Source organism: Dermochelys coriacea, chromosome 2, assembly GCF_009764565.3.
Source record: "Dermochelys coriacea isolate rDerCor1 chromosome 2, rDerCor1.pri.v4, whole genome shotgun sequence".
Taxonomy (NCBI): Eukaryota; Metazoa; Chordata; order Testudines; family Dermochelyidae; genus Dermochelys; species Dermochelys coriacea.
Window position 1 is genome coordinate 218,893,192 of NC_050069.1, and position 22,512 is coordinate 218,915,703.

General features: G+C 43.1%; 1 protein-coding gene across 10 annotated transcripts in view; it reads right to left on the reverse strand.

The window, feature by feature from the left end:
- The window catches only part of PHF14 (PHD finger protein 14), a 321,061-nt gene that overhangs the window by 185,899 nt on the left and 112,650 nt on the right, over window positions 1-22,512 (reverse strand). For 9 of the 10 annotated variants that reach the window (XM_038390501.2, XM_043509246.1, XM_043509252.1 and 6 more), the window contains one exon: window positions 3,120-3,288. In XM_038390501.2, the coding sequence (XP_038246429.1) occupies window positions 3,120-3,288 (169 nt within the window). Of the gene's footprint in view, window positions 1-145; window positions 218-3,119; window positions 3,289-22,512 lie in introns of those variants that run through there. The other variant, XM_038390505.2, reaches the window with a different exon arrangement.

Sequence of the window (22,512 nt, forward strand, 5' to 3'; positions counted from 1 at the left end):
TCTTTTTTTAAAATGTACAGCAGCTTCATGTCCACAGAAAGCATTATTCACATGATAACATCAACAAACCATTACAAGATGGGTAAGGCATCTGGTGAATCAACTTTAAAAATTTACAGAGAAGGAAATATACCGTTTGTATTTGTTTGCCACAACAGGTTCACAGATTCAGTTTAAGACACTGTCTCCACTTCACAAGATTTTCTTCAAGGTTTATCTAACAGGACAGAAGTTAAAGATCAAATCGCTGAGGCCAAGAATTGAATCGACATGCATCAGAAATTACAATCTGTACTGAAAGGGCTCTGAGATAAAGTTGAAGATTAGCAAAATCAGAGTAGAAGGAAAAAGAAAAGAAGTACTTGTGGCACCTTAGAAACTAACAAATTTATTTGAGCATAAGCTTTCGTGAGCTACAGCTCACTTCATCGGATGCATTTAGGAGGAATAACTACTGAATTACCAGCATCTCCAAAGGCAAGGAAAAGGGAAACAATTAAGTCTTAAAACTACGAGATTACAGAATGGTGAAATTGGCCATGCAGTGTGAGATACTGAATGCATCACAGACTCTTAAATTTACATAATAGTAACATTCAAGGTCAACAATGAAAAAGTTTTAGATTCTACACATGGTGTGGCAATACACACTACAAGGATATGATTTCTAAAGAGTACTAATGAGTTGAGCATTAACTGGTCTGTGTAGATCCTGCTGGTTCCCTAGGGCACTTTAACACACAACCAAGGATCTCAAAATGCATTGCAAACATTAATTAAACTTAGTCGCACCCTCATGAGGCTTAGCCACATTTTTCAGATGAGGAAACTGAGGAATAGTACGATTAAATGATTCGGCAAAGCATCTGTCACAGCTAGAAACAAAAAACAAATCTCCCAATTTTAGTTTTGTGCCTTTGCCACAAATCCATCTTTTCCCTCAGATAATACATTTTTTCATGATGTTGTTCAGGATTTACAATTGTAATAGTCACCTGAGGGAGTGTGGAGAGGGGAATGAAAAATCTGATTCAGACTCCTCCCTGAGAATAGGAGCCACTAACTACTCCTATGTTCTTTCATTGCTTGATTCTTTAAACCTTATCACTTTAAAGCTTTCAAAACTAGCGTGACATTTTAAAAAAATAAGATGATTTAATTTCATTAAGATGATTTCAAGAGCCTATCCGTCAGAAATGGAACTTTCCTTCAAGCTGAAGAAACTTTTATTTTCTTCCTATGCAAAGAGGCTCTTTGGTTTATTCATGTGGCCTCTCTTCCTGGTCTTGTCATTCCTACAGGCTGAACTGAATTAGCCCCTATGTCCTGAATGATTCTTAAAGTTCTTCCTAACTGCTGGACCAGGAAAGGAAAGCATTCCTTGGATTGGAGCTCGAAATTTTGGCAACAGGTTCTGCAGGTCAAAAAGAATCCCAATGTGAAGATTCTGATGTGGATAAAAACTTCTAGCAATCGTAAGAATTCATAGCTTAACCACATCAGAGGTTAGCTGGACAACGTAAGCAAAGCATAATGAGACTCCAAAGCAGATTGCTTTAAGAAAATCTAGTAACGCCATGTAATAAACAATGGATATGGCTAGTCTGAGAGGGGGGAAGAGGCAGCGGTAGTTATTTTGGATACATCTTTTTGGAGATGAACCATAGTTCATATACAACCTAAGGGTCACAGACGCCACACAGCCCCAAACCTGACAGGTGAGAGACCAAAGGACTGTATTCTAGAAAAAATTATACCTTTGATTGTATTTATGGATATTTTCTCAAGTTCTCTGTTAATCTTGTTATGCAGTATTGTATTATAATGAAAAATCCAATAAAAGCCTTTAATTAGAAACATGTAGGAAAACAAATCTTGAAGGATAGGCATATGGTTGAGAATGATAAGAGAATACAGTAATGATTAATAGTAGCTCTGCTTTCAAGGAAATGATCTACAGGCTTTTTTCTTTGCCAGTAAAAAAACCAAAATTTCTGTTTATTAAATTCATCCAATAACGGTTGGTTTTTTTTGTTAGTTTGGTTTTGGGGGGGGGAGGGTTGAGAGCAGAAGCTCTGCAAAGTATAATGTTAGACAGCACACTCTAAAGCACGTTAAAGCATATATAATATTGTGCAAAATGGAACACATAGAGGTTCAAATTATAAACGATAAATATATAATGACATTACACAATGTTTTTGAGACATACCAATATTTTTTCAACTATTGTTTTTATCCCCTCTGCCATGCATGTTAGAGGAATCCATTACACTAACTGTGAAAATCACATTTTTATAAACATATACACACACACACATGCAAAATTAATCAATTTATTACCTTTTAATACTATAACGGGTAATATCAAATTGATTATTTTTGCAAAGTATCCTTTAGAACTTATCTCAAGTACCAAAGTATCACTACTTCTTCTATTACCAAGTACTGTGAAGAACCAAGTTAAACTTATCTGTACAATGCAACTTTGACTATTTCTCACTTTAAAAAAAATTAAAATATACCCAAGTGTATAAAATAAACCCAAGTGACAGCCCCTGACACCGAAGATCTCTGTCTCCCCTCAAGACAGGAAGTAGAAAAGGTGTAATCTTCTTCTATATTATCTTAGAGAAACTACTGCTAGGGGGTAAAAATCATTTATTCTTTATGGCTATTCTTTGAAACTGCCAAGCAGGATGACAAATCGTGGGTTAGGGTTAGGTGACACAAATTGACTATTTCACATAGACCAGAGAACATCAGTCAAAATATAAAGATTTCTGGCTGTTACCTACTTGTGGTAAATTTTACTTTATTTGACTTGGCAACCTACAGTTTAAAGGGAAAGCTTGCTCTACCATTCTTTGAAGAACACAGTTATCAGTATTATTATTTAAGGTACTTCCTCAGAAGTCAAGTAAATCACATTTTGAGACAAAAAATTAAGTATCTAATAATCAGAGAAAATAGTTTTTACAACCATATTAGAATGTCATAGGTTGCCATTATTTAAATACAGGGCTAATTCATTGTACCCTAAAAGTCCCAATTTTACAGATACTAAGTCAAATAATTAGGAATATGATCTATTCAATGACAATTAAGTTGTCATTTACCGTGTTTCTAATTGGAATCTTCTTGGGTTCTGGTGGCACATCCTGTGGAACAAATTTCACTGGTTCCTTAATTTGCCTCCTTGATCTCTTGGTCCCATCTGGTAAGGTTTCCATGGCAATATCTGCTTCCATGTCACTGCTGCCTGCTTGGTCACACTCGGAGCACTGCCTGGAAGAGAAAGATTTTATATGGACAACAGCAACCACAAAGCAAAAGTAAAATATTTTGGTAAAAATACAATACAAGAATAAAACATTTCCACAAAAATGTAAAGTAATTTTCTCAAAACAGATATTCAAGTAGCTGCCCTTGCCAGATACGCAGCCTATTTTATTTATTTTTTCATGTCATTTAAGTCATTTGGGATCTAAACTCATTGGAAGCACTCTTTCATATTTAGGAAAGATATTTCCTCTACTATTTCACCATTTTTTAATCCTACCCCCATTGATCTTGAATCTATTCATTATTGTAGCTGCTGCAGCCTCTAATCTCTGCCAATGACACTGTGCAGAATTTTCTGTAGGCAACTTTTTGTGACAGATTCGCAAGAAAGGTTTCCTCTGAAAATCAATAGACCCTTTTAAAGATTGTGGACAATTCAATTCACACTAGATACATATTTTTAAAGTCTAGATGACATTAAAAGACAAATGAAGATGTATAGGCTGTGAAGTATATATTACCAATTTTTTTTATATACAGATGAAAAACCCCTTGTTGTATTTCCAAAAAATTATAAATTCATGGTCAGAACTTCAAAAGTAAGCAATTGCTAATGTATGCTATTAACAAGCTTCATCAAAGAAAAGTCACAAGATATGAAGTCATCTTCATACATTCTCATATACAGAACAAAATAATATGTGTCATACCAAGATGTTAGGTCATAAATGCAGATGTTAACCTAACATATGGGATTGAAATTTCAGGTCTACCTGTTAATATCAGTGACATCAAATTAATTTTGAAATCCTTTTTTGATTATACTAAAATACATTGTTCAATGCATTTTACTGCAAATCCTATCAAAATCCTACCATCAGCAGCAATTTTTACATTTCCCAAAAACTGTATTTTAAATATAGGTTAATTAAAGTATTATAAATTTCCTGAAACAGTATGCCAACTATTAAATAATGAAATTTAAATTTTAAATTAGCATACAAACATTGAAAATAATTTAAATGAAGTAGCACAACTTATTTCAGCAAGAAATAAAAATATGTACTTTGTTATTCATTTATAAATATATATTTTATATGGTCTGAAGATAAGGAGCTGTGCTAACTTACCGCCTATAAACAACAGAATTTTTACAACACAATTCCAGGTTAGCACAGCTCCTTATCTTCAGACCGTATAAAATATATATTTATAAATGAATAACAAAGTACATATTTTTATTTCTTGCTGAATGTTTAAAAATAAAATGTAACTATGGCATATTTACCGTAAATCATCTGGATGCTTTTTTTATCATGAGGAAAGGAAATGTTTACAAAGTTGAGCCTAAAATACAGAAACAGCTTTGCTGCTATGAATTTCAATGCAAACAAAGGCATTATTAAGTAATGTAAGCAACTAAAAAACATCAGTGCTATTGTGTTTTGAAAAGAGAACGCTGAACAATAATATATTTAATTGAATTCTAATACCAGTGCATTTTTAAATCAACAAAGCTGAATTACGGTAGATATGCCCCACATTGTATTAAGACTCACAATGTAAAGAGACTCACATTTCTCTTACTAAAATATACTATTAATAAAGGTTGCTGTTTAATCTGTGATTTACACTAGTTCCCGTAATTGGGGCACAAGAACATGAGTAGCTACTCCAATATAAAGATAACACATGTTTTCTAAAACTGGAAATATCCTGAGCATTAGTCTCAAATCATTTCTGGTCATACCAGAAGACAAGCCAACAGACAGCACTGTCTACTTATTAGAGCACAGGTTGATGAGTCAGGAAAAAATGTAATCTAATCCTACTTGGATAAAGGCTAACTGTATGAGATAAATTGTATTTCAGTAATACATATGTATTCCCAAGGAGTGTAGAGGCACAGACAAAGCAGAAGTCTTTATAAGACAGATCAAAAGAATGATCCAGCAGTTAGGCACTAGCTAGGGACTCAAAAGATATGGGTTCAATTCCCTGATCCATCATAGATTTCTTGTGTGACCTTTAGTCTTGCTGGGTTTCAGTTCCCCATTTGTAAAATGGGGATAACAGAACTTCTCTTCCTTACAGGGGCATCGTGGAGATAAATACACTAAAGATTGTCAGGCACTCAGATGCTATGGTAACAAGGGCCAAAAAGTACCTTAGATAGATTTATAAGAGACCTGTTACAAAAAAAAATGAGCATTGTAACTTTTATATCAGTCAAGAACACCACCAAACTATCTAGTTGAGATTTTACATAAGAAATGTACAAAAAAATTTACAGAGAACTTCTGAGCTAACTCTGGAATTGGTGGCACAAATGCCACTGCAGTCAGAACTAGGAAAAATGCAAGTCACCCAACAAGAAGGTAGTGAAAGCATGGTCTGAAAAGTAGCATAGAAAAAAATTCAATGGGGGAAAATAGAAGCACAGTAAATTGACTCTTAAATCCACTTAATTCGCTTGGCAGAAACATGGCCGATATGGCAAGGGAGAATACAGGACAGAGGTGGTTGGTCCAGACAGCACAAGTGTGCCTGCTGAAGCAAAGAATCAAGTAGTTAGTCCAAGCGAAGGTAAATTATGCTTATTTCTTTGGATTTGTAATACTGAAGCTGTTCCATACCCCAATCACTTTGTTTGCTATTCTAATATATCTTTTTGGAGATAGAGCGACCAGAACTGCACACAATATTCTATATGTGGCCATACTATGAATTTATCTAGTGGCATTATGATATTTTGTTTCTTATCTATCCCTTTCCTAATGGTTCCTAACATTCTGTTAACTTTTTTTTGACTCCTGCTGCATATTTAGCAGATGTTTTCAAAGAACTACCCACAATGACTCCAAGATCTCTTTCTTGAGAGGTAACAGCTAATTTACACCCCATCATTGTATATGCAGGAATTTGATTATTTTTTCCAACATGCTTTATTTTTTTTATCAACATTGACTTTCATCCACCATTTTGTTGCCCAGTCACCCGGTTTTGTGAGATCAGTTTGTTACTCTTCGCATTCAGCTTTGGATCTAACTAACTTGAATAATTTTGTATCATCTGCAAACTTTGCCACCTCACTCTTTAATCCTTTTTCCAGATCATTTACAAATGTGTTTAATAGCACTGGTCCTAGTACAAATTCCTGGGGGACCCCACTATTTATCTCTCTCTTTTGTGAATGCTGGCCATTTATTCCTACCCTTTGCTTTCTATCTTTTAATCAGCTACTGTTCGATGAGAGAACCTTCCTTCTTATTCCATTACTGCTTACTGTACCTAAAAGCCTTTGGTCGGAGACCTTGTCAAACATTTTCTGAAAGTCCAAGTATACAGTACTGTATATCCGCCTGATCACCCTTGTCCTCGTGCTTGCTGACACTTCAAAGAATTCTAGTAGATTGAGGGGGCATGTGTTTCCTTTACAAAAGCTGTATTGACTCTTCCAAAATATCATGCTCATCTATCTGTCTGACAATTCTGTTCTTTATTATAGTTTCAACCAATTTGCCTGATACTGAAGTTAGGCTTCCCAGCCTGTAATTGCCATCGTTGCCTCAGGAACCTTCTTTAAAATCAGCATTAGTTAACTGCCAGTCATCTGGTGGTACAAAGGCTGATTTAAGCCATAGGTTACATACTACAGTTAGTAGTTCTGCACCTCAACTGACATCTTAATCTGGGACAGTTCCTCTGGTTTGTCACCTAAAAGAAATGTATAAGTTGTGGGAATCTCCCTCACATCCTTTGCCGTGAAGACCCATGCAAAAGAATTCATTTAGCTTCTCCACAACAGCATTGTCTTCCTTGGGTGCTCCTTTAGTTCCTTGATTTCCAGTGATTGCTTGGCAGACTTCCTGCTTCTCATTTACTTGAAAACAATTTTGCTGTTGTTTTTCATTTCTTTTATTTAATTGTGCTTCAAAGTCTTCTTTGGCATACCTAATTATACTTTTACACTTGACTTGCCAGAGTTTACGTTCTTTTCTCTTTTCCTCAGCCCTCGTCTACACTAGGAGTTTAGGCCGAATTTAGCAGCGTTGGATCGATTTAACCCTGCATCCATCACATGACAAAGCCATTTTTGTTGACTTAAAGGGCTCTTAAAATCAATTTCTGAACTCCTCCCCGACGAGGGGATTAGTGCTGAAATTGACATCGCCGGGTTCAATTTGGGGGAGTGTGGATGCAATTCAACGGTACTGGCCTTCAGGAGCTATCCCAGAGTGCTCAATTGTGACCGCTCTGGACAGCACTTTCAACTCAGATCCACTAACCAGGTACACAGGAAAAGCACCAGGAACTTTTGAATTTCATTTCCTGTTTGGCCAGCGTGGCGAGCTCATCAGCAGAGGTGACCATGCAGAGCTCATCATCACAGGTGACCATGCGGTCCCAGAATCGAAAAAGAGCTCCAGCATGGAACGAACGGGAGACACTGGATCTAATCGCTGTATGGGGAGATGAATCCGTGCTATCAGAACTCCATTCCAGAAGATGAAATGCCAAAATATTTGAAAAAATCTCCAAGGGCATGATGGAAAGAGGCTATAACAGGGACCCGCAGTAGTGCCACATGAAAATTAAAGAGCTGAGGCAAGCCTACCAAAAAAACCAAAGAGCCAAATGGCCGCTCTGGGTCAGACCACCAGACATGCCACTTCTCTGATGAGTTCTGCATGCAGTTCTAGGGGGTGCCCCTACCACTACCCCACCCTAGTAAGTGGACTCCATACGGCAGCGTATGGTCCCGGTGTTTGCTGGCATTCAAGCAACCTCCATTCTTTATCTCTCTGTGTTATCCTCAGGAGAGTGATATCATTCATGGTAACCTGGTTGAAATAGGGGAATTTTATTAAGGGGACATTCAGAGGTGGCCATTCCTGCTGGGCTGTTTGCCTGTGGCTGAAAAGAAATCATCCCTGCTGTTAGCACGCGGTGGAGGAAGGGGTGAAGCAATCATCCCAGAGAATTGTGGGGGTGGGGGGGTTAGTTGGGTTTGTGCTGCACATTAACCTGAAAACAGCAGCCCCTCCTTTTAAATGGACAATCCATTTTAAATGGACACCCCAAAGGGTGCATGGTATGGGAAATGAGGGTGCTGCTGTTTGAAATCATTCCCATGTGTTATGAAGGTGCTACGTAATGTTAACAGCTTGGTTCACCGTGAAAGAGTCTACACATTGTTCTCTAAAATGTGTCTTTTTAAATACTACTCTCCCTTTTTTTCCTCCCGCAGCTGCAAATGTTTCAACTTTCCCCCTATCATCTGCATCCCAAAGCTAGCGCAGCTAAGAAGGCAAAAAAACCACACTTGCGATGAAATGTTCTCTGAGCTCATGCAGTCCTCCCGCACTGAAAGAGCCCAGCAGAATGCGTGGAGGCAAACAATGGCAGAGTCCGGGAAAGCAGAAAATGAACGCGAGGACAGGAGGGACGAGCAAGAGAGGTGACGGCAGCGTGCTGAGAAGAGGCAGAATGCAATACTGAGGCTACTGGAGGATCAAACTGATATGCTCCGGTGCATGGCTGAGGTGCAGGAAAGGCAGCAGTAGCACAGTCCTCCGCTGCAACCCCTGTGTAACCGCCCGCCCTCCTCCCCAAATTCCATAGCCTCCTCACCCAGATGCCAAGAATGTGGGGGGGTTGGGGGGGATTCTCCAGGCACTCAACTACTCCACCCCAGAGGACTGCCCAAGCAACAGAAGGCTGGCATTCAATAAGTTTTGAAGTGCAGTGTGGCCTTGTCCTTTCCTCCTCCCCCACCCCTCCAGGCTACCTTGGCAGTTATCCCCTTATTTGTGTGATGAATTAATAAAGAATGCATGAATTTGAAACAACGACTTTATTGCCTCTGCAAGCGTCGATCGAAGCGGGGAGGGCGGTTGGTTTACAGGGGAGTAGAGTGAACCAAGGGGGTAGGTTTCCATCAAGGAAAAACAAACAGAACTGTCACACCATAGCCTGGTCAGCCATTAAACTGGTTTTCAAAGCTTTTCTGATGTACAGTGCACCTTGCTGTGCTCTTCTAACCACCCTGGTGTCTGGCTGCGCGTAATCAGCGGCCAGACAATTTGCCTCAACCTTCCACCCCGCCATAAACATATCCCCCTTATTCTCACAGATATTGTGGAGCACACAGCAAGCAGCAATAACAATGGGAATACTGGTTTCACTGAGGTCTAACCGAGTCAGTAAAATGTGCCAGGGCACTTTTAAACATCCAAATGCACATTCTACCATCATTCTGCACTTGCTCAGCCTATAGTTCAACAGCTCCTGACTACTGTCCAGGGTGCCTGTGTATGGCTTTATAAGCCATGGCATTAAGGGGTAGGCTGGGTCCCCTACAGGCATAGGATAACTATAGGCATTTCAACATCCCCAAAAGTTATTTTCTGGTCTGGGAAGTAAGTCCCTTCCTGCAGTTCTTGAAACAGACCAGAGTTCCTGAAGATGTGAGCGTCATGTACCTTTCCCAGCCATCCCATGTTGATGTCCGTTGTGATCCACAGGTGCTTGAAGCACCATTGAAAAGTACCCCTTGTGGTTTATGTACTGGCTGCCAAGGTGGTCCGGTCCCAAGATAGGGATATGCGTTCCATCTATCGCCTCACCACAGTTAGGGAATCCCATTGCAGCAAAGCCATCCATTATGACCTGCAGATTTCCCAGAGTCACTACCCTTGGTAGCAGCAGCTCAGTGATTGCGTTGGCTACTTGGATCACAGCAACTCCCACAGTAGATTTGCATGCGAGGTGTTTACAATGCTCATAACTGCCAGGGCAATCTGAGTGGGCTCCACACTTGCCATATGGTATGGCGTCTGTAGGAGAGCAGAGTTGCAGCAGAAGCAGTGGATGATGACGGTTAGCAGGCCTACCGCACCATCCGTTGCCAGCAGCACCAGGACACAACAGCAGCAGTGTCGGTGAGCTGAGCGGGCTGCACGCTTGTCATGGTATGGCATCTGCAGGAGAGTAGAGTTGCAGCGGAAGTGGTGGATAACGATGCTTTGCTGTCCTACTGCACCGTCTGCTGAAAACAGTATGGCATCTGCACGGAAACGATTGTCTGCCATTGCTTTCTTGGAGGGAGGGGTGACTGACGACATGTACCCAAAATCACTCGCGAAAATGTTTTGCCCCCTCAAGCATTGGGAGCTTAATCCAGAATTCGAATGGGTGTCGGAGACTGAGAGAACTGTGGGATACTTACCCACAGTGCAAGGCTCCGAAAGTCGACGATAGCCAAGGTGCTGTGGATGCACTCTGCCGACTTAATGTGCTTACTGGGGACACACACAATCAACTGTATAAAATCGCTTCTATAAAAATTGACTTCTATAAATTTGACCTAATTTCGTAGTGTAGACATACCCTCTGACAGATTTGACTTCCTATTTTTGAAGGATGCTTTTTTGCCTCTACTCGCCTCTTTAAGTCTGCTTTTTAGCCAGGGTAGCATTTATTTGGTCTTATTTTTTTTTTTCTAAAGATTATTACTATGTTTGACTGTATTCTTTCTTTCACAGATAGCACCACTCCCCCAACAATGTGACCTACTCTTTCTTGCATATTTTGTACCATGTGTGACAGAACCCTATGTGACACTTTCCTACACTTTGTACCCTGTGTGACACTGTAATAATTTTTGTACAAGGCATGTCTTGTGCTGTATCATTTGAAAACTCATAATTTTCTGGTTAGTATTGTCCTGGTAAAATATGTGTGCCAACATTGTATGTGAAGTTGCAAGATTCCAGTATATGGTGTCATTAACGCCACAACCCTGCCCAGACAGAAGTTGTCAATCAGGTGTGTGCTTAACAAAGGAATGTGTGCTTCCCTTAATTTGCATTTAAGCAGTAAAAAAAGTCATCAAACAGTAAGAGAAGATAAACAAGTTCAAAGTTCAAACTGTTGAATAAACAGCAGGGAATATCCTTCCACACAGCCTCTTTGGCTCCTGGTTTTCAGCTGGAAATATTTTTCAAGAGGGAGTCTGAAATTATAAAAAGGAGGGACAAACACTCCAAAGCATCCCCCTCTCTCTTTTTGCCCATTGCACCTGAAGAGACAAAGGAAGCAGCCACTGGATTCTGAGGGAGTGGTCCTGACCTAAAGACTCTGGTCAGTAAGGCTGCTGAAAACATCTGATGAGAAAACTTTTCTTTGAATCTAATGTAGTTTGTTAAGTTAGGCACCAGTAAATGTTTTATCTTTATTTTTCTTGTAATTATTTCTGACTTTTATGCCTCATTACTTGTACTCACTTCAAATCTATATCTTTGTAGTTAATAAACTTATTTTATCTAATCCAATGTGTTCAAGTTCAAATGCCTGAGTAACTACATTTGGTAACAAGTTGTGTGCATATTCCATTACAGGAATAATACACTCAATATATTTGTACAGTCCAGGAGAGGGTGGGGCAATACAGGATATATGTTTCTAGGGGGAAATTTGGGACTGGGTGTGCATTGGGGTCACCGGCAGCATAATCAAGGCTAGTAAGAGCCAAGTTGCAGCTGGCTGGCTGAAGCACAAATACACACATAACTAGGAGCGACTTACATGCTGGAGGCTGTAAGCAGTCCAGGCAGGAGATTACAGGAGCAAGGCATTGTTAAGGACATCCCAGGTCACAGGGTCGGGGGGGACACAGCTACTCATTAGTCTCAATTGTACCTGAGTATGTCAGACCCTGGTATTATTATGTCCCACTGAATATCATCATTCCACCAAGTTTCTGTGATGGCTATTATATCAACATCCTCATTTAATACAAGCAATTCAAGTTCACCCATTTTAGTACTGAGACTTTTAACATTTGTATACAGGCACTTATAAAATGTGCTAATATTTAGTTGTCTGCCTTCATGTGATATAATTGAATTATTTTTCACTTGAGTGTTTTTCTTCAGTGCCTACCAGTACTTTATCAACTTCTATTCCATCCTCTTGACTAGGATATAGAGTATTCTCCTTTAACAAATTTTCTCATTTGATATCACAAGCCCCCTAGAAATCTTACAAAGGAAAATTAGGGGGATTTTGCAAGTCTTAGAGGAAGAGGATGTTTATATGGATGACATTTTTAATTTATTAGAAGTAAAAGTGGTCTCTCATGCTGGACTATGTAGAGGCCCTTATATGCAGAAGCAGGGAAAGAAAGCTATCCACACGGAAAGCATTAACACCATGTGTGGAATCTCAGTAGGCATTAGGAAGCCATGGTAGGACTTGTCAGTCAGCAGGAAAGAAATGTCTCAAAGAGGCCAGATTGGACTAAGGGGAGAGGGGCCTGTTGAGCACAAGTGTTTCTCCATCTCCTTCCCCAAAGAATTGTTATAGGTGTGATTTAGGGAGCTCCCACTTAGATCAAAATGTCCTCTACTTTTTTCCAGTTATTTGCTAATACATAGGGGAAAACAGAACCCCTCCTATCATTCCTGATGAAGAAAGCAGACACAGTACTCTCCTGATCCAGGAGCATGAGGACCCCCCTTACTGTCTAAACACACTTCTTGACAACTGGGGTAGGAGAAATGCTGTTCCCCCATACTCAAAGATCAGTATTGTTTTTATTTGAGCACTGGAATCTCCATCCCTGGAGGTGGGGAGGAGGAGAGAGAAGAGAGTTTCAGTGCATGGAAACCAGAGCCCATCCCCATAGATCTACAACAACTCAGTGCTTATTCTTATTAGCTTTGTGCAATGGACCTACCAGATTTCTAAAGAGATTAGACTACTAAAAATCACCAAATTCAGCTCTATGGAATTCACCCATTCAAGAAGAGAACATATTTTTTGGCCATAGGTAAGTGGTAATAATGTTATTGAATCTTTTAAAATTCTGCCACATTATTTCACCTCAATGAACTGATCTGTCACAGATCTAACATTCTAGGAAACTTCCTGCAATTCATATTTCTTTACTTTATTTTGTATTGCTTTATACTAAATCCCATATGAATAGTCAAAAAGTATAGAATCATTGAATCATAGAAGATCAGGGTTGGAAGAGACCTCAGGAGGTCATCTAGTCCAACCCCCTGCTCAAAGCAGGACCAATACCAACTAAATCATCCCAGCCAGTGCTTTGTCAAGCCGGGCCTTAAAAACCTCTAAGAATGGAGATTCCACCACCTCCTAGATAACCCATTCCAGTGCTTCACCACCCTCCTAGTGAAATAGTTTTTCCTAACATCCAACCTAGACCTCCCACACTGCAACTTGAGACCATTGCTTCTTGTTCTCTAATCTGCCATCACTGAGAACAATCCAGCTCCATCCTCTTTGGAAGCCTCCTTCAGGTAGTTGAAGGCTGCTCTTAAATCCACCCTCACTTTTCTCTTCTGAAGACTAAATAAGCCCAGGACCCTCAGCCTCTCCTCTCACATGCCCCAGTCCCCTAATCATTTTAGTTGCCCTCCGCTGGACTCTCTCCAATTTGTCCACATCCTTTCTGTAATGGGGGGCCCAAAACTGGACACAATACTCCAGATGTGGCCTCACCAGTGCCAAACAGAGGGGAATAATCACTTCCCTCAATCTGCGGGAAATGCTCCCACTAATGCAGACCAATATATGTTAGCCTTCTTGGCAAAATGTTAGCTTTCTTGGCAAAAAGGGCACATTGTTGACTCATTTCCAGCTTCTCATCCACTGAAATCCCCAGGTCCTTTTCTGCAGAACTGCCGCTTAGCCAGTTTGTAGCAGTGCATGGGATTCTTCCAACCTAAGTGCAGGACTCTGCACTTCTCCTTGTTGAACGTCATCAGATTTCTTTTGGACCAATTCTCCAATCTGTGTAGGTCACTATGGAACCTATCCCTACCCCTCCAGCGTATCTAACTCTCCCCCTACCTTAGTGTCATCTGCAAACTTGCTGAGGGTGCAATCCATACCATCAGCCATTAAGGAAGACCTTGAAGAAAACCAGCCCCAGGATAGACCCCTGGGGCACTCTGCTTGATACCGGCTGCCAACGAGACATTGAGCCGTTGATCAATACCCGTTGAGCCAGCTTTCTATCCACCTTATAGTCCATTCATCCAATCTATACTACTTTAATTTGCTGGCAAGAATACTGTGGGAGACCATATCAAAAGCTTTGCTAAAGTCAAGGTATATCATGTCCACTGCTTTCCCCATATCCACAGAGCCAATTATCTCATATAGAAAGCAATCAGGTTGGTCAGGTCTGACTTGCTCTTGGTGAATCCATGCTGACTGTTCCTGATCACCTTCCTCTCCTCCACATGCTTCAAAATGGATTCCTTGAGGACCTGCTTCATGATTTTTCCAGGGACTGAGGTGAGGCTGACCGATCTGTAATTCCTTGGATTCTCCTTCTACTGTTTTTTAAAGATGAGCACTATATTTGTTTTTTTCCAATCGTCCGGGACCTCTCACAATTGCCATGAGTTTTCAGTGGCTCTGCAATCACATCAGCCCAACTCCCTCAGCATCCTCGGATACACTGCACCCGGCGCCATGGACTTTCTAAGTAGTACATAACCTGTTTTTTCACCACTGAGGCATGCTCACCTCCTCCCCATACTGTGCTGCCCAGTGCAACAATCTGAGAGCTGACCTTGAAGACTGAGGCAAAAAAAGCATTGAGTACTTCAGCTTTTTCCACATCATCTGTCACTATGTTGCCTCCCCCATTCAGTAAGGATCACACACTTTCCCTGACCTTCTTCTTGTTGCTAACTTACCTGTAGAAACCTTCTTATTACCCTTCACTTCCCTTGCTAGCTGCAACTCCAATTGTGCCTTGGCCTTCCTGATTACATCCCTGCCTGCTCAAGCAATATTTTTATACTCCTCCCTAGTCATCAGTCCAAGTTTCCACTTCTTGTAGCCTTCCTTTTTGTGTTTAAGCTCACCGAAGATTTCTCTATTAAACCAAGCTGGTCGCCTGCCATATTTGCTATTCTTTCTGCACATCTGGATGGTTTGTTACTGCGTCCTCAATAAGGCTTCTTTAAAATACAGCCAGATCTCCTGGACTCCTTTCCCTCTCATATTAGCCTCCTAGGGGATTCTGCCCATCAGTTCCCTGAGTAAGTCAAAGTCTGCTTTTCTGAAGTCTAGGGTCTGTATTCTGCTGCTCTCCTTTCTTCCTTTTGTCAGGATCCTGAACTCAACAATCTCATGATCACTGCTGCCGAGGTTGCCACCCATTTCTACTTCCCTTACCAATTCTTCTCTGTTTGTGAACAGCAGGTCAAGAGGAGCATGGCCCCTAGTTGGTTCCTCCAGCACTTGCATCAGGAAGTTGTCCCCATCATTCTCCAAAAACTTCTTGGATTGTCTGTGCACTGCTATATTGCTCTCCCAGCAGATGTCAGGGTGATTGACGTCCCCCATGAGAACCAGGGCCTATGATCAGGAAACTTCTGTTAGTTGTCCAAAGAAAGCCTTGTTTACCTCATCCTCCTGGTCTGGTGCTCTATAGCAGACACCCACCAGGAAATCACCCTTGTTGCTCTCGCCTCTAAACTTACCTCAAAGACTCTCAACAGGCTTTTCTCCAGTTTCATACTGGAGCTCTGAGCAATCATACTGCTCTCTTACATACAGTGCAACTCTTCCATATTTTCTCCCCCACCTGTCCTTCCTGAGCCGTTTATACCCATCCATGACAGTGCTCCAGCCATGTGAGTTATCCCACCAAGTCTCTGTTATTCCAATCACATCATAGTTCCTTGACTGTGCCAGGATTTCCAGTTCTTCCTGCTTCTTTCCCAGACTTCTTGCATTTGTGTACAGGCACCTAAGATAAATAGTCGACTGCCCTACTTTCTCAGTATGAAACAGAAGACCTCCCCTGTTGCACCCTCCTCCTTGTGTTTCCTCCCAGTATCCCACTTCTCCACTTACCTCAAGGCTTAGGTCCCCGGTGAACCTAGTTTAAAGCTCTCCTCACTAGGTTAGCAAGCTTGCCTGCGAAGATGCTCTTCCCTCTCTTTGTTAGGTGGATCCCATGTCTTCCTAGCAATCCTTCTTCCTGGAACAACATCCTATGGTCAAAGAATCCAAAGCCCTCTCTCCAACACCATCTGCGTAACCAATTATTTACTTCCACAATTCGATGGACCCTTTTCTTCAACAGGGAGGATGGACGAGAACACCACTTGCACCTCAAACTCCTTTATCCTTCTTCCCAGAGCCACGTAGTCTGCAGTGACCCAATTAAGGTCATTCTTGGTAGCATCATTGGTGACCATTTGGAGAAGTAGGAAGGGGTAGCGGTTCTAGGGCTTGAGCAGTCTCGGCAGACACACCGTCACATCCTGAATTCTAGCTCCAGGCAAGCAGCACCAGTTCCTGGTCTGGACAGCAGATGGATGACTCCGTCCCTCTTAGGAGGGAGTCGCCGACCACCACCACCGGTCTCCTCCTCTTGGGGTCGTGGAACAATGCATCCCATGCCTTCCAGTTGATGACATCTCCTTCTGATCCCTTCCCTCAGATGACTCTTCCAAACCATTCTCTGCATAGTACCTGTGCAGAGAGCCTGAAAACGAGTTTTTACTTCTATCTGCATTGGGGGGTACATGTGTTCTCCTCTTTCTTCTTCTGGAGATCACATGCTGGCAATTTTCTTCCCTGTTCTGCACTGCAGTACCAAATGCTGACTTCTATCCAGAAAGTCTTCATTTTCTCTGATGCCACACAGGGTTGATACTTCGGTCTCTAGTCCTTTAACCTTCTCTTCCAATATGGAGACCAGCTTGCACTTCGTACAGACTACATGGCTTCTATCCTCTGGGAAAAACACAAACATGGCACATCCTGTGTAGGTCACAACAGCTGATCGCTCACTATTTAATTGTCTTCCTTCTAAGAACCTCTTCAGATGTTGTATATACTGCTCACAGAAGCCTGAAAGGCAAAAACTCTGTGGGGACTCCCCCCAGGTGAACTCCCAGGCAAACTCCCTCTGTTTGCTTCTCCTCTGTTCACAGCTCACTTGGTTCGCAACTGGCTGCTTTGCGAAGTTTATATTGTCCTTGTGTAATAAAATTATATATATTTTATCCAATAAGACCAAATTGTTTTAAGGGTTAATGAAATAACATTTTAAATAGAAGATATATTAAGAACAACAGAGAAAAACTTTTGTTGAACTTCACACTTATATCAGAGGTCTGTTTTATATGGTGTCTAGTAATCTTAGAAAGAGTATACCAAGGCAAAGCCAAAGATGAAAAGAAAGCAATCAATACACCTAAATTTCTCTACTATAAACTTATCCTCTAGACTAAGCCTGAGCTAATTAAAAGTGAAAGCTAAATTTGTGATCAGCAGTGTAGCTGAAGCGTGAAATTCAAAGCAAAGACAAGTTAGCACTTTGAAATATAAAAACATTGCTATCTACATGACCTATTCTACCTGACTACCCACTGAGAAGTATAGTTAATGTCCTTCTGAACTGATGGCTTTTAATGACCTTTTCAACTTGGTTAAAGAAGCAGATCACAACTAGAGACTTCCTGTACATATGCTATGGCAGCAACAACAACAATCAAATATAATTATTTAGATTATCCAAAAAGAAAAGGAGTACTTGTGGCACCTTAGAGACTAACAAATTTATTAGAGCATAAGCTTTCGTGAGCTACAGCTCACTTCATCGGATGCATTTGCTATTATTAGCATAGCAAATGCATCCGATGAAGTGAGCTGTAGCTCACGAAAGCTTATGCTCTAATAAATTTGTTAGTCTCTAAGGTGCCACAAGTACTCCTTTTCTTTTTGCGAATACAGACTAACACAGCTGCTACTCTGAAACCTTAGATTATCCATTCTGCAAAGTCAACCACAGTTTAAGAAGGTCAAGCAATCATTGAAGGTCCAAGATAATTTGGAATGATTTAGAGTGGCTAGCCTAGACCAATGCTCAAAAGAATTAATTTTTAAATGGTGGTGGGATCCTCTCTGAGTTTTGCATCTTTTAAAGGAAATTTCTATTTAATAATTAATTTAATATGGTCAAAATGGGATTTTAACTGAGGGGTAAAGACCTCACCAACAAGAAATACTAGATTACTTAAGACCCAGTGTTTATTTTAGAAAAAAAATATATATATAGCCGTGCCGACCCACCACTCCTTCAGTTCCTTCTTGCCGGCTACTCCGACAGAGGGGTAGGAGGGCGAGTATTGGAATGGACAAGAACAATACATCTCAAAGAACAGTTATGAGAAGGTGAGTAACCATTTTTTCTTCTTTGAGGGCTTGTTCATGTCGATTCCAATCAGGTGACTCCCAAGCAAAATTAGGAGATGGGGTCAGAGCTATCCACTGACTGGAGTACTGCTCTACCAAAGGCCGCATTATCTCTGGCCTGTCTAGTAATTGCATAGTGAGCAGCGAAAGTGTGTATCAATGACCATGTAGCCACCCTGCAGATCTCCTGGCTAGGGACTTGGGCTAGGAAAGCTGTTGATTAAGCTTGTGCTCCTGTAGAGTGCGCCGTTATTGCAATGGCACAGTCCACAATCCATGATGAAATGCGCTGTGTTGAAACTGGATGGCCCTTCATTCTGTCCGCTACTGCGATGAAGAGCTGTACCGACTTCCTGAACAGTTTCATCCTTTCTATGTAAAAGGCCAGCACTCTGCGAACATCGAGAGTATGGAGTCTCTGCTCCCTGCTACTCTCATGAGGCTTGGGGTAGAACACAGGGAGGAAAATATGCTGGCTGACGTGGAACTGAGATACTACCTTCAGAAGGAACGCTGGATGTGGTCTGAGCTGAACCTTGTCCTTAAAAAATACGGTGTAGGGCTGCTTGGACGTTAGAGCTCTAAGCTCAGACACCCTCTGGGCTGAAGTTATCGCCACCAGGAACGTAACCTTCTGGAGAGGTAGAGCAGGGAGCATGTTGCTAGAGGCTCAAAGGCATGCCTCATGAACTTAGAGAGGACCAAATTAAGGTCCCAAGTAGGAACCGGTTGGCAGATATGCGGGTACAACCTGTCAAAGCCCTTCAGGAAGCGACTGACCAGGGGGTTAGCGAAAACCGAGCGGCCCTTACCTCCGGGTGGAAAGCCAAGATGTCTTCTATAAGAGTGCACCTGGCTGCCAAGGAGAGACCTTCCTGCTTTAGATGGAAAAGATTATTCAAAATCTTCGGCACTGAGGCTAGCGCTGGGGGAAAGTTGCACTGAACTGATCAAATTGAAAATCTCTTCCACTTGGCCAGGTACATGGCCCTAGTGGAGGGTTCCCTACTGCCCAAAAGAACCTGTCTGACTTGTTCTAAACAGGAGAGCTCGAATGGGCCCAGCCATGGAGCCTCCAGGCTGTGAGATGCAGCGACTTCAGGTTCGGGTGCTGGAGCCGCCCTTGATCCTGCGTGAGAAGGTCTGGGAAAAGCGGCAGGGTAATTAGGGCTCCCACCGACATGTCTAGGATGGACATATACCAACCCTGGCGGTGCCAGGCTGGTGCTATGAGAATGACCCGAGCCCGGTCTCTGCGGATCTTGAGCAGGACCTTGTGAACGAGCGGTATGGGTGGGAAGGCGTATAGAAGCAGACCCCCCCAATGGAGAAGGAACTGTGTAGCCCAGACTGTGATTCTGGAAGGAGTAGAACTGCTGACACTTCCTGCTGCATCATGTAGCGAAGAGGTTTATCAGGGGACAGCCGCACCTCTGGAAGAGTGATAATGCAATGTCCTGGTGAAGGGACCAGTCATGGCTGTGAAAAGACCTGCTGAGGCTGTCCACCAGCTCATTTTGGACCCCTGGAAGGTACGACGCCTGTAGATCGACTGAGTGCTCTATACAAAAGTCCCATAACCTGAGAGCTTCCTGGCACACGGGAGAGGAATCTGCACCCCCGTTTGTTGATATAGAACATTGTGGTAGTATTGTCCGCCATGACCTGCTAGATACAGGAGGAATGATTGACATGCTAGGCGTACCGCCCTGAGCTCCCTGACATTGATATGAAGACTGAGATCTTACTGTGACCAAAGGCCCTGAGTCCTGTGGAACCCCAGATGAGCCCCCCATCCCAAAACTAACGCGTCCGTTACTAGCATCAGGGATGGTTGTGTGGCAGTGAAGGGGATTCCTGAGCACACCTGCTGAGCATCCGTCCACACAGGAGCGAATCGAGGATGGGTTGAGGCAGGGTCACGATCCTGTCCAAGCTGTCCTTGGAGGGAAGGAAAAGGTAAGACAGGGTGAATCCAGTCTCTGGTCTGGTGCACTGTCCTCGACTGGCACCTCCAAAATGCCAGTTTAGGGCCAGAGGGCAGTTTGGGCTGGCCTTGGTTAGCAGACGGATGTTGCCTTCTTCTACCACTCCAGTTCCTCCTCCTAGAGTTGTCCTAGCAGTTCTGCTGTTGGAACCTTTGAGGAGGTTGTGGACGGAACTGTCTGCGCTGTGTGGCGGGGGTATGCAAGCCCAAGGATCTGAGGGTGGCTCGTGAATCTTTTAGGCTGTGAAGCCGTTTATCTGTCTTCTCTGAAAACAGAGTCTCACCCTCAAACAGGAGGTCCTGAATCCTTTGTTGGACTTCGCAGGGTAACCCTGAGACTTGCAACCAGGCCCCCTGTTGCATAGTCACCCCTGTTGCCATGGCTCTTGTGGCAGCATCTGCAGCGTCTAAGGCTGCCTGCAGCGAAGCGCAGGAGACTAATTTCTCTTCTTCCACCAAGGCGATGAATTCTGACCGAGAGTCCGAAGGGACAAGCTCAGTGAACTTAGCCATGGAAGCACAAGTGTTATAAGAGTACCTGCTCACAGTGGCTTACTGGTTAGCAATATGGCATTGTAGACCGCCAGTGGAGTAGATTTTCCTACCCAAAAGGTCCAGCCATTTAGCATCCCTATTCTTTGGGGAAGGACCTTGGAAACCTTGTCTCTCCCGCTGGTTAGCCACATCGACGACCAATGAGTCTGGAAGCAGAAGGGAGCAGAGATGCTCAAAGCCACCGGGGCTGGGGTGGCAAGGTGCCAACATCGGCACCTGGGCCGTAAGTGCCTGCATTGAGGTCGACATCATAAACAGTGCAGGTGTGGGAGAGGGGTGTGTCGACGTTGTGAAGGCTGGTGCTGAAGTCGGAGCCAAGCACAGTGCTGGAGTCTACGACGGCGCTGGAGGAAAAGGCTTCGGGACCGTAGGCACCGGGTGCGGATGCACAGCGGAAGGTAGTATATAGGTGGTGGAGGTGACTGAAGATGTCGCTGAGCGTGGACCTTGGGGTTCTCCCTGGCACTGGTGATAAGCCCAGGGAGTCCAGAAGGGCCACTGAGAGGACACACCTGATGCTCCTTTCTGTTTTTGCCCGACCTCGCTCTACGGCTTCTGCTCCTACTTGAGCGATAGGAGTCGGGCTTTGACTCCGAGGTCTCAGACACTGAAGACCACTGAGGAGCCAATCCTTGGTGACTTGAACGGCGAGAGCTCGGGGAGTGGGAAGGCTCTCTGTCGGAGTATGTAGGTGTCGATGGACAAGGTGAAGGGGAGTGCCTCGACATCATAGCCAGCTTTCTCTTAGAATGCACTGGAGGACAGGGCTCTGTCGGTGCTGAGGGTTCCTCCCTGGCAGATGAGAACAGCACTATCAAGTGGAGGAGATCTCTGGTGGCCTGGTACGCTTCCGGTGTGGATGGGAGCTGAAGCTGCTGTGTAGGTGCCGGAGATCAAGGTGGGGCCGGACTCGACTGCCTCACCTGGACAGGAGTCAACACAGCCCCAGAAGGAGATGCCGAGGAGTGGCCTACCTGGGGTCGCACTTCTTGAGGCTTAGCCGGAGAACGGTCATCTGGCTTTTTCTTCTTTTGAGGCACCGGCAAATGGGAGCAGTGCCTACTATCAGAAGGGCCCGTGAGGAGCCGTGGCAGTGCCGATGGCGCTCTGTGTCGAGGACGACGCCGTCCGGGTCGGGTCTCTCGAGCCCGGGTTGGAATAGGGGCACAAGGCTGCCTCCATGAGGATCACCTTCAGCTGCTGTTCCCATTCTTTAAATGTTCTCGGGTGGAACTCGCAGCAAATCTTGCAATGATCTTTCTGATGAATCTCCCCCAGGCACCAAAGACATGACGAGTGCGGATCACTCTTAGGCATGCACTTGGCACAAGCCAACCCCAGTTCTTAAATCCTGGGGACTGCAGCATGCCACGGCGCCAGGGTCGGAGTGGGGGGGAACCCCCAACTATTATACTATACTAAAC